The sequence below is a fragment of the Papilio xuthus genome, unplaced genomic scaffold, assembly GCF_000836235.2.
Source record: "Papilio xuthus unplaced genomic scaffold, Pxut_1.1 DF825017.1, whole genome shotgun sequence".
NCBI lineage: Eukaryota > Metazoa > Arthropoda > Insecta > Lepidoptera > Papilionidae > Papilio > Papilio xuthus.
Genome location: NW_013533632.1, coordinates 77,535 through 95,909, shown reverse-complemented (window position 1 = coordinate 95,909; position 18,375 = coordinate 77,535). Strand labels below are relative to the sequence as shown.

Below are 18,375 nucleotides of genomic sequence, written 5' to 3'. Positions count from 1 at the left end.
ACATTGCTTCATGCCATATTTCCTTTATACAGGCTGTAACACATTGCTTCATGCCATATTTCAAGATTCTAGGTCGACTGGAAGTACCCTTTTACGCAATTATTATTTTTTTTTTATGTGATGGAACCAAAAATTTGTGGTTTTCGGAATTTTTCCTTTATCTGTGCTTAACGATGTTTCTTCGTGTCAAATTTCAAAATTTTAAGTTCACGGGAAGTACCCTGTACGTTTTGATTCCCTTCCGAATGTCGAAAATTTACATATGCGTTGCCTACCTTTAATCGACGGAGGAGAGGATGCACAGAAAGAAAATATTTTCCCTACCCATGCATCCTCTCATCCGGAAAGTCCACTTCCACTTCCCATCCTTTCCTTATAAGAAAAAAAGTGGGAAGGGAAAAATGACTAAATTAGGCCTCCGGGAAAAGCGGGCTCTACCACTGTTGAAACATTTCGATATTTTGATATAAATTCCAGCTTGATACCTTCACGCGTTTTTGAGAAAAAGGGTCTTGACACACAGACGGACGGACAACAAAGTGATCCTATAAGGGTTCCGGTTTTTCCTATGAGATACGGAACCCTAAAAATTTATATGAGAAGAAACAAAAAGAACTGTCTCTAATGTTTTCTTACTTAATTGCGCGACACATTGCAAAATATCTGTAACACATCTAAAAAGTATTAAAGAACCTAAGTTAAAGTGTTTATTTGTTCGAATAATATTAATACAAGACCGATACAAGACCGATTCTCGGTAGTTCATAGTTGTTTGTTTGTTTGTTTTGACAACTGTCCAACAAGTACAACATTAATGTTAACAAACTAATCTACGTTATTATAAATAGACGCACTATAATTGGGCGGCACTTCAATGAATTTTGCGAAATCTTGATTCTTGATTATTTTACTAAAATTAAAGAATGGAAGAATGTTGCTTACACACACGTGAGATCCTCTCTATTAATATTCCAGTCTGTTGTCAAATCTGTTTAGCCGATCCGGAGATTACAGGAACATAGTCATGATGAGCTGCAGATCAGCGCGCGGCTCACATGTCACAAGCAGATCAGGTTACCAGTTTGCAGCTCAGCTCAACTTGTGCCTGAGTACTTCGGCGAATTCAGTTGGCCGCTTGCTCTTTTGTCATCTCATAATGTAAGAAAAAATGCAAAAAGTGTCACTTTACCTAAATGTAAATAGCTTTAATAACTTCATATTTACCTGACACACAATATTACGATGATCATTTCATTAACAGTTACCTGATGTATTGTAACACACAGGTATTGTTCATCAGCATCCAGATATTTGTTTGTTCAAAAAATGAAGATACGTTCACTTGATTCCGCATAACATGTTCACATGTTTATATAAATATGTAATACTAATTGTATACAATAGAGGTACATAAGTAACATCACACATTGACATCACAAATGCAAGGCGAATGTTATTTTTAGGGATTAGTGAAGCCTAAGTACTAAAAATTTCATCAACATGTATGTATGAAAATAATTTAAATGCAGATAACATAATATTTACAACTTGTCAAAGATTAAATAATTTTTTAGAAAAAAAAATATTTTATTATATATAACAAGAAATACATTCCCAGTGTTCATATTGTAAACACCCTGTATAATATACAACTTTGATAAATGTACTACTAAAACGAGTCATGGAAACCTTTCGAGAACTCCTTGAGATGAGGTAATCGTTTACCAACCCCTCTCTCTGGGTATCGCCTCGCCTCCCGCCTGACCCATGACCACCCGGGCAGCGCCTACTCGCTACTGCATTTGCCGGCAGACGGGTGTCGAGTGGCGAGCGGCGAGCGGCGAGTGGTGAGCGGCGAGCGGCGATAGCGGTCGGAAGCGACTACTATCAAATACTTAAGGCGAATAAATACGAAGCCCTAATTTTGAATAGTGCGTGCCGGGACTCGTTTAGATGGCTAAGTGAGTGCAATGCAAAGGGAATTGACACATGAAAGAAGGCAGGATGTCCACATTATGCCGCTCGATACGCCGCACACCCGTCATGGACGGCCGCTCGCCGCACGCCGCACGCCGCACGCCGCATGCCGCACCCCGCACGACGCACGCCGCACGACGTACGTCGCACGATGCACGCTTTATAAGATGACTTATAAAAAAAAAACATCCTCGCATGGCTACGGAGTACGAGGTTTAGCAAAAGGTTTTCATAGCGGAACCGGCCATTTCATATGGAACAATTATGAGCGATTCCAGTTAATTCTAAAAACTACGGTTGACCGCTTCGTTATTCACACAGAATACGAAGTATGTGACCCCGTGCTCACGGCCACGCCTTTAGCGAACACTCGCGGAATGCAACCGAATCCGAAGCGAAATATGACACTGAGGATACCGCGAATGTTGTCTCACAGAATAGTACTGCTTCTCACACAGAAAGCACAACGAACACCTTACGCCTGATGCAAAAGATAAATCACGAGACCTAGAGCTCGCTCGGTATTCCCGTTGCGAGTCCGTTTGGAGCGTTAAGTAGCGCGTACCAAATCCTTGTATGTTTCATGTTTCGCAGCGCGCTCAAGTTGTTATTTAGTCACATTGCAAGTACGCAGACGACAGTAGACATAGGGCATAGGGTTATGAAGCGGGGGACTAGGCCAAAGCTCACACATTGACATGGAGGGCTACAGTTATAAAATTATTCTATTTATGTAAGAAAATGAAAGAAAGTTATGTCGCCAAAGTGAGACATTCCAAGTGTTGGTCGGGTCGCCCACATTGTTGTAATGTTGAGTCCAGGTTCGTGAAATACTGTATCAAGAGTACGAGAGAGAGGTTCTCCAGTACCGCGAGGTCCGTGGCTCAAATAGAGGTCCGTGGGCTTTGCCTACCCCTCTGGGATATACTTTTGGTGGATAGACGGACTGACTGACGTACAGATACACCGACATACAAATGAATTTAAAATGGATTTTTTGTTACTTAAGTGAATCAAAGATTGTTGATTGTAATACATATGTGTGAAGTCAACCAACAGGACTGGTCCAGCGTGCTTGACCATGGCCTGGTCCCCCCTATACTTGGGGTAGGCTCGGAAGCCCATCAATTCGAACGCATAAGAGCTGACGACGAAGTATATGTACGTGTAATAGGGCATGGCGACATGGCGACATGGCGACTAGGCAGCAAGGCGACTAGGCAACAAGGTGGCCAGGCGCCCAGGCGCCCAGGCGACAAGTCAGCCAAGTGACCAGCTCATTGCTGCGGGGACGTGGCACGGGGATATTTAACGGATGACACAATAATAATCTCCGTCTCGGCCTCTAGTGTCCTAACTTTGCGAACCCTAATTTTATCTCTTCTCTTTTTTTATTCGCATGCTATATCAGTCATAATCATCGGTCAGTCACAGTCATTAAAGTTACAAATAATACGAGGAGCATTTATTAATAGCAGTTGCAAAATTATCCCAGTTCACAGTCATAAATTGGCGTCCCCAGGCCGTTCTACTGCGACTGCGACTGCGACTGCGACTGCGACCTGACTACGCGTTTATGTTTACATGTGCAATAATCAAAATAATATTAAACTTTACTTATTATGTCAGTCGTTGGCCAAACTTTTGTAAAGGTAACATGTGCTCGACAAATCCACTTCAGAAAGGTATAATGAGAGGTGCAAGCTTTACGAGTAACGGGATTTGACTCGCGTGCCTGTCACGAGCCGGTCGCGTGATGTTTGAGGGGCTAGTCAATGCCGAAAAGTTGAGCACAACTCTGAGTCAGTTGGCCCACAATCGACACTAATTCAAACATAAAGTGAGCATGGACTATTGTGTAGGAATCGGCCACCACACCCGTGGTATATAATTGTATTGGCAGCACCAAAATCAGCGTATCTTGCAGGCCTCGTGGGCGGATGCGAGAAATATGGGGCAGCGGCAAACTAGCGACACGAGGTGCCGTGCATTCCCCACACATCGCCGAGAGACTTGGTCGGTGTCCGCCGTCGTTCTGCATTGAGGCCTGGTCGTGCGCTGTTTTGCTTCACGATGCCCTCTGGCGTTTTCGTTAATAAATATGTGAGTGTCCTACCTCGGTCAGTCTCGTTCATGGCGGCGGGAGGACCGGCGCGGCGCGCTACGTGCTATGCGCGATGCGGTGGAAGCGCTGCGGCGACGCGGCAGCCTCGCAACTGAGTCGAGGCGGTGACGCGGCTGAAGCGCAGTCCACCGTAGACACGTCAGTGGCGGCCGAGTGCCGCCGCTCGCGCTGCGCCTGACATAATGGATCGGCCGCGGAGCTCGTCAAAAGAAGAATACGAGACCCAATTATATATTTCCATACAATACCGGTAGGAGGCGCGGCGCGGCGCAGGGCGGGGCGCGTCCCCCCGCGTCCTTCCATTAGGAGCAGGAGACGCGCGGGGAGCCCACTCGCTCTCTCGCCCGCTCGCCCGCTCGACGATGTCAACTCATAAACGCGGTTAATAAACTCTTTGGCCCCTTCGTTCGCGCTCAACCTATTTAACATTTAATTTGTTAACATGCGCTAAGTGGAAATTAACTATAGTAATTATATACATATATGTAACACGTGATCATACGTAACTAACACGAAGAGGACATATTGTGTAATAGTACATGAATTCTGTGCCCATACACGGTCTATTGGGCTCACCACATGTAGTAGGTGACCTCACAGGACCCCTTCGCGACCCCTCCGGGACCTCTTCCAATGCAAATGGATTTCAGAAATATTTTATTTGTAACAAATATATAATATTAGTTAGAAATATATACAAGTTGTCCCAAAAGGTTACTTACATAGGAAGGGGGATGATAGGGGTGGTCACAAGGGTCAAATATTGCTACATTTAAAAAAGCAATTGTGTTATCGTCAATAACCCTTTATCAATATGAAATAAAAAAAACAATACAACTAACAAAGATTTTAAAGAAAATTAAAATTGCCCCAGAAGGTGTAAAAATTTTAAGTTTTAAAAAATAAATTTTTTTAATACCCAGAGGGGAATTTTTATTTTATTTTTCTGTTGACTCTTGTGACCACCTCTATCATCCCCCTTCCTATGTACGTAACCTTTTGGGACACCCTGTATAATAATATAATTATTAGAAATCTAATAAGATATGTATCCCATTATATACATTATATGCATACAGTAAAATACATAATTTTACTATCATATTTTAAAAATGATGTCAAGTTAGAAAGATTCGCGAACACCGCTCTTTGCTACTAATATTGTTCGGAACAGTGGAAGTTGAGTTGATTGTACATGTATGTATGTATGTTTGTAGATGTATTGAAAAGTGAAAAACATTGAAAAGTAATTTATTAAAATCCAAAAACTTAAGTTTACATTGAAAAGTTAAGCTAAGTTGATGGATACAAAAAATGTGGGGATTACAAGTATAACACCCCATTCCAAATATCTACAAGTTTCCTTCACCTCACCTCCGTCCTGTACGTCCAGATCGCATCGCAGAGTCATACGCACGCCTCACTCCACCTGCCGAGCCGACCATTGTGGTCGCGGCAGGCGACAGATTATGTGTCGTTGAACTTCGCCAGTGGAATCTTATGTCCATTCAGGGACGGCGATTGCATTTACTTTAGTTGCCGCCTTTATCTGATAATAATTAAAGGAAAATTTTTAACGGTCAAGACTTGACTCTTTGTAACTCTCCGACAGTAGCCGATGTAAGCTAAACAAGTATTATTTACTTTTTCTTTTAAGTCGATTCGTACTTTTAGAAATTCATTTTTAAGTTTAGTATTTTGTATCGGCTTTTTGTACAATGGCCACGATGTACGATAATTAAGTGCGCTATAATATAATATAACACAGACCGCCCTCTACATATGTATATAAATGATCATAATATCGTGAAGTTTTGTACAACCACTCAAGATGGCTATCAAAAGAGAGGCCTATATATATATATATATATATATATATATATAGAGAGAGGGAGAGAGGTACAATATAAAACACTATATTAAATTAAAGATGGCCCCCATTATAAATGGCAAATAAAACGTTTAGAAAATTCACTAAACATCTTCGTTACTTTTAAGGAAATCATTTTTTTTTCTGTCCTTTTTTAAGTCCTCGTTTGTTCTTGATAATCTTCAAAACAGCTGTAGACCGTAGGACCGATGTAGACGGAACTTATGAACCTTGTCTCTGTACTTAGGAAAAATACTAAATTGACACAAGATTTGTCTTAATGTGCTGCATCTGTAATGTAAGGAACAAGATTTGACAATATATTGAGGCGTCTCTGCACCGAATAGAAAACGAGGTCACGCCGCACCGCACCGCGCCGCGCCGCGCCGATGTGTATTGGCGAGTGGGGGACTGTGCAAATGGTTTTCTTTGAAACAGTGCATATTTGGAAGATTATTGTTCCATTGTTCCGTGCAAGTTGTAGGTACTCGTAAATGTAATATTTGAATTGTTCCACACTTGTGTTGTTGTTGTAGGAGTGTAACACATTGTATTGATGCACTTAAATATATAATTCATATGTATCTTTCAAAACTTTCATTCGTTTTATTTTAATTGGTATTTGTAGATAAAGTCGCTGGCTGCAGCAGGATGGAAGACCTTCAGTCGAAAAAGACGTTTCCTTGTGCAGCATGCTGCACATGGCCGTATATCAAGATCCCGTGTCCACCAGACTTATCACACTCTAGCAAAGAAAAGGACATAGTGGTTTGGTGAGGTGTGAAATATACTATTACTTAAGCTGTGCAAAATAATATCCACTTTTATGTTAAAGCTACATATTTCCATACAATTAATTTTCTCTGTACTATACGGAAACATGTTAACTGTTGCCAACCACTTATCATAGTGGAATTCCTAAAACTATCATAATATTCACCGATTTGGTAAAAGAAGAGGTACGCCGCCTCGCCTCCGCCCGCCCCAAGCATGCGGCGTCCTCTCCGCTTTGTTGTTATTGTTTACACGCGTGATAACTGCGATAGGCGCACCGCACCGCACCGCACCGCACCGCACTTGCCGCATTTGTTGCATCCGACTCCATCGATAATGATTATCACTAAACAGTTATTGTAGCGAGCGACACAACTGTGCGAGTCGCTTTTCTGCCTCCGTACCGGCTCGTGCGCGCCGCTCCCGAACCTCCAACTCTGACAAATGAAAACTCGATGCATATACTGCCAATTATTCGAATTTTTTATTTGACGAAGATTTTTTGAAACACAAAATATAAGTAGTATTGAGGGTGTCAAGGCGCCGGGGCGCTATTAATGCCGGATATGCCGGACGTGGTGCACTTATTGGTAGTGCCGGACGAGGCGAGGAGGACGACACGCTTCAGGAGCAAGTATCGGGTCGCGATCGTTGTTAGGACTATGGCTTTCTTCCTTATACCATTACTTTATCTTTTACTCGACGGAAGAACCACCCCGCAGGGACGACGCATCTATACTAAAACAGGTAATGAAATTCCAACCGCGATTAGAAATTGTACTGTCACCAATAATAATTGCATAATGTGTTATTCCAAATCATCAACATGGAAGTTTTGCATGTTTAAAATTAATTAATATGCACACGAAAAATAGATAAATCAAAAGGTTTTAAGTGTTCATAAGAGACAACCTCCTGCTGCGATGTAGGCGCTGCGATGTAGGCGCTGCGATGTAGGCGCTGCGATGTAGGCGCTGCGATGTAGGCGCGGCCGAACGCTCGCCGTTAATTTCACAAATTTTATCTGCTATTGAATATTATAAAGGTTAAATGTATCGTGTGTACCGGCCTGTGTATAATTTATATCAGACACTTATTATTTATTTTTACAAATAAAACAAAAACATAGTAAGGTTTAAAAAATTATTTTTTCTTTGTATAAAGAAATTCTGCCATTAAGTGTGTGTCGTTCCTGGCAGCAGAGCGTGTCGAGGAGGAGTGGGCGACCCGACGTCTTTTGGCAGCGGCAGGCCGGAGCGAAGGGGAATCCGCGTCGCGGCGTCCGCTGGCGCTAGTGGCGAGCCGCGCCTCGAGCGTTAACTGTACGCCGGCTGCCATCCTAGAATTTCCCTCAGATGGACTTTCTCGCATGCAAAGGAAGTCTGTACGTACCGATATTTTTACGTTTCTTTAGTACTTGAAATATGCATCTATAAGACTACATAAAACTGTTTATGTGTTTAATAACAAATATTATGTACTAGATATCGCTCGCGAATACGTCCTCGCAAAATAAAAAAAACTTAATAAGCCAATGTGCCAAATTTCGTCAAGATCCGTCCATCCATCCAGCCATTTACAATATTAGTAAGATTGTGAGTTGTATTATGCTTATTGCTTATTAAAAAGAATTGAACCAAGTTAATATAATTCATTAACAAAATTAATATCGCGACAAAAACTGTCTTGATGAATCACAAATGAATTGTTGTTAGGATTTGTGATAAAATAAAATCATGAAATTGCAACCAAGGTAGAGGTAAAGAGAGGTAGAAGTTACACAATATAAATATTGTTGATTTGATCCTCATCTCGTTCAATCTATCAGAGATTAGTGTGGTTTATTATGTAAAAGTACGGCTAAATAATTCATGATGGTATGAAGACACGGGGGTACGTATCGTGACCGAACGTGAACTGCTTTGTGTGAATAGAAGCTGACGCGTGCTATAAAATGCCGTAGATTGCTAATTGTGGGAAACACATGTATTGTGAGGTGTTTACATCGCACACATCTCGAAAAGCAGCTTTGCCCTAGCTTTGCCCTATATATATATATATATATATATATATATATAGGTACCCTACTTTTGTAGGATGGAAATGAAAAATGTAGCTTCCGTTATGTTCCAATGTTTGCAGCAACTCTCGACTGGATGAGAAAAACAATTGTAGGAAATCGTTCCTCGATTTACACACGAACTGTTTATCGACGGCAATTGTTTTATTTATAGTCCCGAGGACGCGACGCGGAGATAAACGGACCCTCGCCAGATAATCTCTGGCGTCCCAGACGTTTCTTACGCACAAGCAAATAATAACGTAATTATATTGCAAATCATTGTAAACAAAGAAATTAACAGTAAACGATAAGCGCTCTGCTTTGCAGTCGTAGGAAATCAGAACCGGACTTGTAGCCGATTCGGCGCAACCCCTCTTCTTCCGATACTCACACTACACCACAGTACAACAAGCTCTTCACTTGTGGTTTCATGTCATATATTTATTTTATCACCCTCTGGTTTTATGATACATATTTGCAGTTATTGATTATGTTAAAAAACACTGTATACAAGTTTGTACTGCGTTAATAATTGTCTTAAGACATATATGTCTTATTATAATGATTAATTTATCTCATAGCTGTTGCTCGCGACTTCGTCAACGCTAATTAGAATAAAGCAAGAAGTGTTATGTAGCCAGGCCATATAGTGCGGCAGTTTTTTTGCACATATCAGCTACCTTCCGGTAAAAGTGCTGTCATCGCGTACGCCGTTCCAGAGTTTACCGGGAACAAACGCGGCTTGCGGACAGACATAAAAACAGATAGCCAAAAATTTTAAAAATTGTCTTTTCTTTACCTATCATCATCATCATCATCATCATCAGCTCACTATACGTCTTTACCTATAGATAAATTAAATGTTTTATGTACACGAAATATAATATGTTTTTTTTTTATCGATCTATCAAGCATTCACATTTAAATATAACATTAGTAAAATCAATGACCTTTGTATAATTAGTATTGCAACTGATTATATTGTACACATTATATGATATAAATAGATCAGTAATGTGTCATATGTGGGAACTGGGCAGGGACTCGTGGTGGTTCACTGCGTGCTGGCCGTGTACTGCTGCGTGCTGCTGGCCGCTGTGTGCGAGGACTACTTCGTGCCGGCCATCGAGATTCTTTGCGCACGTGAGTCTCATCAATCTGTTATATATTTCCAGTCGTGGGAGAATAATACATTATACTCTAGTGTACGAATACATTTTCAAAGATATTTTAGAAAGTTCTTTAATCTCCCCAGTGAGTCGGTCGGATAGTAAGGTTTTCTTTGTGTCGTAAGGTGGCAAACGAGCGAGCGGCCACCTGAAATCGCTGAAATAGCGAAGCCACCGCTGCCCATAGACGTACGCAATTGCATATGCGTTGCCTACTTTTAATCGCCGGAGGAGAGGATGCACACAAAGAAAATATTTTCCCTTCCCATGCATCCTCTCATCCGAAAAGTCTACTTCCACTTCCCATCCTTTCCTTATAAGAAAAAAGGTTGGAAGGGAAGGAGACTAAATGAGGCCTCCGGGGCGCACACTCATCAGACTGCACGCGAAATAGCTTCCACTTCACGCCTGTTTTCTGTGTGGTCGTGGTATTTCACCGGGCGAGCCGGGTCGATTCGTGCGAAGATGTTAAAGCGCACGTGATGCTGATGACTGGGAAAATAACGAGAGTTTCGATCGTCCATGTCACGGTCAGTTTTTTTTTAATTGAGGTGCTTCGCGACGCCACAGGTCTACAGATGTCCTCGGACGTGGCCGGCGCCACCCTAATGGCGGCCGCCAGTTCCAGCCCAGAGCTGTTCATCAGCTGCGTGGGTACATTCGTGACCAAGGGCGACCTGGGCGTAGGAGCCGTAGTTGGCTCCGCGGTGTTCAACGTGCTTGCCGTGCCCGCCTGCTGTGCACTGCTAGCTTCACGGGTAATCCTTGCCCCGCACCCTCCGGACGCCTGCGTCCATGAACTGCACCTTCTACGTTGGGTTTTCGCAGATGGTCGAGCTGGACCGGTGGGCAGTGTCGCGCGATTGCCTCGTGTACGCACTGGCCGTGGTGGCGCTCGTGGTGGCGCTGCGCGACAACGTGGTGTACTGGCACGAGGCCCTTGCACTTGTTCTCATGTACGCGCTCTACATACTAGGTAAATCCTCGTTTGTTGGTACACCTTCTTTCTTGCGAAGTGATGTGGCAAAACTATTATACAAAATGCGTAATTTGGTTATTTTTATATTATATGTATATATATATATTTTTTTTGTTCGACCATAGCTATGGTGTTCAACGGACGTCTCGGTAGACTTGTGCGCGGTGGTTGTGGATACCTTCGCAAACCCAAGCTTTACAGCGAGATCACTCCCCTGCTAGTTAATGGTAACACAATTTGGAACCAACTAAAAAAAGATCAACGTCACACCGAGCAATTCAAAAAAGTGTTTAATGGGAATGATAAAGAGCAGTTTAGTGACGTTCCTTGCTTTTACTACTTTATTTATATTTTATTCACAAATCATTGATCGCTTCAAGATGAAATGAAAAGACGACGATCCGCGTGTTACAGGAAAGTGCGGCGAAGGTGATGAACCGGCCGTCGTGCGCGGCTGCTGCTCACAGTGGGGAAAATTCATCGACAAAAGTGTTACCACTGATTCCGGTCGGTCAATTTTCATATATTATAATACTTAAGGTTCAAAAAAATTATTCTTAAAAAGACAAAGAAAATGTCACTTACATGAGAATAATATCAAACAGTATAACATACATAGTCGCCATTGTTTTGACTTATTAATAATTTACTTTTTTTTTACAACAATCTCAAATGTATTGGTAGTCTCAAATGTAGATAGCTTTGATTTAAATGGATTAAAAAAGTTAAACTATAAAGTTACTTAATAAGTGTGGCACTGACATTGTCGGCTGCGCACCACCGCCTCCACTCGACTCCGTACTTGTACTGTGTTATCTTACTCATACGACTCATTTCAGAGTGTGCGCTTTGGGGCCGTAACTCACCGCTGCGGTGGCCGGGCGCTAGGGAGTCATACGCGCGCTGGGTACTTTGGGCGTGCACATGGCCCGTGACTGCGATGCTGTGGGCTACCATACCCGACTGCAGGCGGCGCCCCGCGCTCTGCCCCCTCGCCTTCGCGGTCTGCGTGCTCTGGATCGGCGCAGCCTCCTATCTCCTCGCCTGGATCATCACGATACTCGGTGACTGGATTAGATACGGCTCGGTGGGGCCACGGGCGATCTCAAACTATTCACGCATCTACCCAATTCTATATCACTATGCATTTTTTCTATCTTTCCTTTCTCATTACCGTGTTAAATAAAAACAGAAGCGAATACGGTTCGAGCGAATACGCGAATACGCGCCAAGTAGAACTCTGAAAATTCATAAGTCTCGTTAGGAATAAAAGAATCATGTTTCGTATTGCAGGCGATACGCTAGACGTGCCAGACAGCGTGACGGGTCTAACCGTGCTCGCGGCCGGCACCAGCCTGCCTGAAGCCGTCTCAAGCGTGCTCGTTACCAACCGGGGTAAGTTTCGGGTCCGGGAACCCCGCCGGCGATTGATTCTATTGCTAACCTCATATCACTCCAATTAGTTGCTCGATGGGTCAGGCTTGATATAATCCCGGTTTCATCTGGCTTTAGAAGAGAGGCAAGAACCCGATAATATATGGAACAGCTTCTCTGTTGTAACTGACCTAAATCCTAACAAAAGCTCCTGACAAAAGCTGAGTGCGAAAGGACGTTGTGCATTTAAACATTTAATTTAATGTGAAGATGTGAAGATTTGATCATATAATGCAGGGCACGGCACCATGGGCATCAGCAACTCCATCGGGTCCAACACATTCGACATTCTGCTCTGCCTCGGGCTGCCCTGGCTCATCAAGTCGCTCTACTTCCCCGCGACGCCCGGGAATTTCTGTGTTAGTGCATTTCAGAATAACCGGTCATGCAACATAACCTAACCACCATTAAATTGTATCTCGATAATTATACAAACAAATTATTATTAAACTAGCGGACCCGACAGTAGTTGTCCTCGTCCTCTCTACACGTCTTTAATTTGAATATTATTTAAAATTTGACACTGCGAAGGTAGCGCCGTCTGTCGGATCCAATGTAAAACATTCCAAAATCAACAACTACTAATAAATTAAAAAAACATTGTCCAGCGGACAAAATTGTGAATCTAAACCATTCCCAGATCCCCTTGAACACACACAAAAAATTTCATCAAAATCGGTCCAGTCGTTTGAGAGAAGTTCAGTGACATACACACTCACAGAAGAATTATATATATAAAGATGTTGCGTAATGTACTTAACTACTCGATTTTGCTTTTTCTGTTACGAAAAAACAAAAATAATCGAGTAACGTTCATACGTTTACAGATAAGGATAAATTCGGGCGGGCTGTCATACAGCGCGGCGGCGCTGCTGTCCACACTGGCCCTGCTGTACACCGCGCTGGCCGCCGGTGGCTTCAGACTGCAGCGGAGGACCGGCGTCGTGTGTGCACTCGCCTACATCGCCTACCTCACCCTGGCGGTATTGCTCGAGCTCAACGTGCTGGTCGACGTCAACCCGCCTATCTGCGTGCACTGACCTGCCCTATTCTATTGTACATAGTTGCACAAGTGTACGAGTACGTACATACATGGCAATACAACTTGCGTCATCATAGACTAGACTACTACTAGAGAAGCAGCTATAGAACTTATAATTGTATTGTTAAATAACCCGAAATACTTAAATGCGAATAATTATAATTATGTTATAATAAAATTCATATTAAAAAGTTTCTAGTGTTTCATTATATAATAATCCAAAGATCGCTAACTTTTGTACAGTTTGACAAATCACTAGATATGGGTTGAGTAAAATCGGTTATAACATTTTTGTATTTTCGATGGTTGTTCTCATCTCAGAACTGGCAACCGAAAATTTCCTGATAATTGTTTTTGATTCACAACATAAATGAAATTAATGAAACATTTTCATATTACATATTCCCATACGTCACACTCATTTAAATATTTTCCTATTTTGGTGTAGTTTTTATTTAGCACCATTGTGATTTATACTTTCCGGCTATCATATTGAATGGTGCCCTACTTCTAATACATTTTACATATCAGTTCCTATACTTGACAGGAAATCAAACATTCTGTTTGTTTGTTGTAGGTGCATATGTACATGGCTTTCCCCATCCTGAGAGACGGTCAGAGATGTTTAGAAAATGTGTGTCAATCACTGGAATTATAGAGCCATAAACTGATGTGTCTGAAATTAGTTGGTGGGTCCATGTGTGTATATGTAAAAAATATATTTTTTTATTTGTAATTTTTTATTGTAAAGAAAAATTTGCTTGCCTATGTTGTAAGTAAGAAAATATGTTCAGAGTGTTTAAACTCGCAAATAACTACAAATTGCCAGTTGCCAGCTTGCATGTGACTGAAAATATTTTGGGGTTTGGTTTTAATTACAGAGTATGCATTCTTTTGTGTCCGCGCTATACTATTTATTACCGTAAATGTAATTTTCAAATATATATATTAAAAATATATGATGTATATGTACTTGCATAAACTTAAAATTAAGTTATGTAGAAATATAATATTTCTATATATATATTAGATTTAAGACTATTCATTAGATTCTTTGTTAGTTTATTATTAAAAATTGCATTAGAATGTATCATTACATTTATAAATATAATAAATAATGTACAAAAATATAAAAGTATTTTGTTTTTATTTCTCCAATAATAATAATAGGATCATTTTAATAGAGGTATTTCATAGAACGCTACTTGATATCGGCTCACTATATTAATAACTACATAAGTGGGTATATTATTTTTGAACATTGATTTAATGTCAATTTTAACTTTATTAATTAGATTCCCACTTATCAGTTATTATTGTAGTGAGCTAAATATGCGTGCTTACGTATATAGGTAGAAAAAAAAATAGTTCATCCATAATACGCATGGAGCGCCACAATCGCCGTGGATCCACGACGATGTGCGAGTTGGCCTTCTTTCTATAGTATACTTACTATACTCTTTGGACACTATGACAACCGTCCAACAAGTACAACTTTAGTCCTCGTACAAAATTAATGTACCAATGTGTTTTTCGATTTCCGCTTTACATATGTACATTTATCCGACGTTCTTACTGTGAAGGAAAACATCGTGATGCAACCTGCACATATCTGAGAAGAAATTCAAAGATATGTGTGAAGTCAACCAACCCGTACTGGGCCAGCGTGGTTGACTATGGCCTAATCACTCTTAACTTCGGGTAGGCTCCGAGCCCCTCGGTGGGGACGTATAGTGAGCTGATGATGAAGTAACTTAAGACTTTTATTACAGGAAGTAGGCAGCATACATTTCTTTTTCACAATAATACGTAAATATCTCAATAAAGTCTTAATTGAAAGTTGATGTGGTGTTGACAAATGTTAATCTATATGTGTACATGGATATGTTGCTCCCGCCCCCGCAACAGCCTTACAGTGCCGTCACCCAAGACTAAGGTTCGACCTTTTTTTTTCCAGACAGGAATGCTTTATGCATTCTCCGCACCCCGGGTAGTTATGTGGGATTCTCCTCCATAACGGAGGCATACCCACTAAACCTCTCTGTTCCTCCAACGCATCGGGACGAGGCCACGGGCACGCTTTCGCTCTCATCCGAGGCCCCGTCTGCGTCAGCTGTCGAGGTAGCTCTTTCTCGGGGGGGAGGTAGCCCTCAGTCGACGGTGATGGACTCCCCCGTGTCCATCACCAAAGGGCTATTGTGGGGGGCGGGCGGTGGGGGGAGGGAGGCGGCGGTATATTGCAGTGTTATAATACTGTGAACTGAAAGTATGAAAGTTTTATCTGAGAGCAATGTTATTCTTTCAACGGAATTACTTGGAAATTGACAAATAAATATTTTTCAGAACAGCTTATTTCAATTTCATCACGCCATTATGGTTCGTGATACACGTAATTCGCAAAGCGTTATATTAGTATTAGTTGTCTTCTCTCCTGATGATTGCATGTTTTATATTTACTTTCTCCGGCGACGTGCCTTGATTGAAGACGCCGGCGGAGGCAACGGAGGCGGCGAAGGCGGCGGCGACGGCGACGCAACGTACATTGACACCTGCCAGTCGTGTGCGCTCGGTAACGTACCAGCTTCACAATTCCTCTGATCGTATCTTAATGCCTGCTCCTGAGAATTTCGCTCGTGATGTACAGTTCGTGCTTCTCGTATATTTTTTTTTTTTTTTTTAAATACCTTGTCGGCCCAAGTTCATCAAGGCGCTACCCATACCCTCACCTCACACTTCACTACACCTTAAATTGAGTGCAGTGACTTGCGCGAAGTTAAGAGCTGCCACGATATCAGAAAACATTACAGAATTACAGGAAAACCTTATATTTACGTTACTTCCTGTACTGTAAATGTCAGTGTTGATAAAAACAAATGTATAGTGTAGGTTGCAAGCTATGTTTATATCGTGCGTTTATTATAATTTTCGTATTATATATTTTTTTATTTAATTTCGTATATATATATATATATATAGTGGCTGGCCAGCAACAGCGGATAGGGGCAGCGGACAGTGGGGGGCGGGCAGTGGGGAGAAAGGCTTGGCATCACGCGAGGCCGCCGCGCCGCTCGCTGCCTCAGTCTACATGTACCTGCACTGGCAGGTACATGTCACGTCACGTCATGTCACACGCAACTTTTCCTCTGCGAAGCATTGGTTTGTAAAAGCGAGTCGTTGCCCTCGCCACTCGCCACCCGTTACTTAATAAACTATTATAAACAAATACTTAAACATTGCTTCACTTAAATAATAATATTTATATTGAGTAAAAGATACCTAGAGCGATGTGTACGCGATAAATACGTTAATGTTTTCACATATGTTTGTTTGTGTGTACATCGACTAACTAGTAGTGTAGTACTACATGTGTAGAAATAAAATTTTTATCTTAGTTGAAATGTATTTAATGCAATGTGTATATTTTATTTGAAATCTCTTAACTTATTACAATTATTTATAAAATATTTAAATAGACTGTAAAATAATAACCAGTTGCATTCCACCGAAACTTGGTTAGCGAAGAAATCTCTGTACAATAGAATACTACTAGGAAATCATTACCTCCTAAACTTTGGTAAGATCCTCCATGTCATGTCATGTCATGTCATGTCATGTCATGTCACTGAATCAACTATATGCTGTGTACATATCTAAATAAAAGTATTATACATATACGAGTACCAATAATATATTGGGCATAAACTTGGAGTTTCCTTGAGTGAGTTTCTGGTCCATCACATCACAGTAGTGTCGCACTGGTCCATCTTGTAGAGAACCTTCACTTAACAATACACAACAACAACAACAACAACAACAACAACAACATCGGCATTTCTCATAATATTATTCATATGCATATTACAGACAACACTATTTCGAAAGAATCCCGTCTAATAATCTTTGAAATAAATTTGGTGTTGGTTTGGGATAGTGGAGCGGTGCGGAGGGCAGTGCGGGGGGCAGGCAGACGCGCACGGTGGGCGGCGCGCCGCCTGGCCGCGCCGGGGTGAAGGGACGACGCGCCAGCGTTGAGCTTCCCGTGAGCCAGGCGGCGGGCTGGCTCGCTCCGGCTATTGTCGGTACGAGAAGAGCCGAATCCGGGGCTCTGCGCTTCTCGCTGAACGGTGGTGCCGATATCCCAGTTGGCTGTGCCGTGACCGTTCTCCCGCCCAAGTCAATTTCTTCCGGGTAGATAGAGTCGTCGTAGTCCCTGGACTCGTGGTCAGATGGCGCCAGTTCTTTGTGCGCCGCCTGTTTCAAGCCGTTTATCTCCCGGACTAATTTAGCATGCTCTTTAACAATATCCTCTTTTGAGGAGGAAAAGGGAAGCGAATCGAATCTCCGAGAGAAGGCTCTACGCATTCTAAATGATGTACTCGAATAGGTACCGTCGTCGAACAATAAATTGTTCAGGGCGGGCGAACCGCTCCCTCCTCCTGTGTAAACAAATCAAAATTAAAAAGTTAATTTTGTCTCGGCAGTTTGCGACGCGCCTGAAACGTCTGGATGATGTCGTTTCTTTATATAGAATATTTATGTGATATTATGCATCAGGTGTACATATATATGTATGTAGCTGTGAAATGTCCGCTACCTATGAAAAACGGTAAATTGGTCTCACTTGCGCCGCCAGCCATGACACTCCGGTATCGTCCGGCTGATCTCCATTCCGGATCCGGATAATCAAAGCATTCTACCTGAAATTTGACAGTTAATTGTTATATTTTCAAATGATGACATGAAGGTGTACTGACTTATCTATCGACTTCCCCTATTTGTGAATTTGTGCCGGCACATGAAGGTTCACATGAAGGTTATTTCTAATTTGTTTAATAAACCATAGGACATCGAAAAAGAATATATTTTTTTTTTTGGTCACCGGAATCACAAGTTCTCATGAGACTTTCTATTTTTTTTTTTTTTTGTTAAGGGATAGCTTATTA

At 41.8% G+C, this 18,375-nt stretch overlaps 3 protein-coding genes across 5 annotated transcripts in view; 1 reads left to right on the top strand and 2 right to left on the bottom strand.

The window, feature by feature from the left end:
- zyd (sodium/potassium/calcium exchanger zydeco) overlaps positions 1-4,299 on the bottom strand; it is an 11,210-nt gene extending 6,911 nt beyond the window's left edge. Inside the window, exon 1 of one of the 2 annotated variants that reach the window (XM_013324090.1) lies at positions 4,094-4,299. In XM_013324090.1, the coding sequence (XP_013179544.1) occupies positions 4,094-4,112 (19 nt within the window). In that variant the 5' untranslated portion in view covers positions 4,113-4,299. Of the gene's footprint in view, positions 1-942; positions 961-4,093 lie in introns of those variants that run through there. The other variant, XM_013324091.1, reaches the window with a different exon arrangement.
- A 2,856-nt stretch (positions 4,300-7,155) lies between these two features.
- On the top strand, positions 7,156-13,577 carry LOC106126426 (sodium/potassium/calcium exchanger 3). 2 transcript variants are annotated; one of them, XM_013324089.1, is made up of 11 exons: positions 7,156-7,493; positions 7,949-8,130; positions 9,849-9,951; positions 10,548-10,735; positions 10,806-10,953; positions 11,082-11,183; positions 11,371-11,463; positions 11,796-12,020; positions 12,250-12,351; positions 12,628-12,749; positions 13,218-13,577. In XM_013324089.1, exons 1-11 carry the CDS (start codon positions 7,304-7,306, stop codon positions 13,428-13,430), a joined length of 1,668 nt encoding a protein of 555 aa, XP_013179543.1. In that variant the 5' UTR covers positions 7,156-7,303; the 3' UTR covers positions 13,431-13,577. The 2 variants fall into 2 exon arrangements, with proteins under 2 accessions (XP_013179543.1, XP_013179542.1); XM_013324088.1 differs by having other exon boundaries at positions 7,946-8,130.
- Positions 13,578-17,302: 3,725 nt separating this feature from the next.
- LOC106126089 (uncharacterized) overlaps positions 17,303-18,375 on the bottom strand; it is a 2,097-nt gene continuing 1,024 nt past the window's right edge. The window contains exons 2-3 of the mRNA XM_013323554.1: positions 18,054-18,129; positions 17,303-17,868 (exon numbers count right to left, since the gene is read on the bottom strand). Coding sequence (XP_013179008.1) covers positions 17,303-17,868; positions 18,054-18,129 — 642 coding nt within the window. The remainder of the gene's footprint in view (positions 17,869-18,053; positions 18,130-18,375) is intronic.

What these genes read in the sequence shown, in the direction of transcription:
- LOC106126426 (XM_013324088.1), top strand. Translation starts at nt 7,304, where the DNA reads ATGCCGGATATGCCGGACGTGGTGCACTTATTGGTAGTGCCGGACGAG. An exon ending in CTCGCATGCAAAGGAAGTCT is followed by an intron (nt 8,131 to 9,848) that starts GTACGTACCGAT and finishes GGAACTGGGCAG; the next exon opens with GGACTCGTGGTGGTTCACTG. An exon ending in AAGTGTTACCACTGATTCCG is followed by an intron (nt 11,464 to 11,795) that starts GTCGGTCAATTT and finishes GACTCATTTCAG; the next exon opens with AGTGTGCGCTTTGGGGCCGT.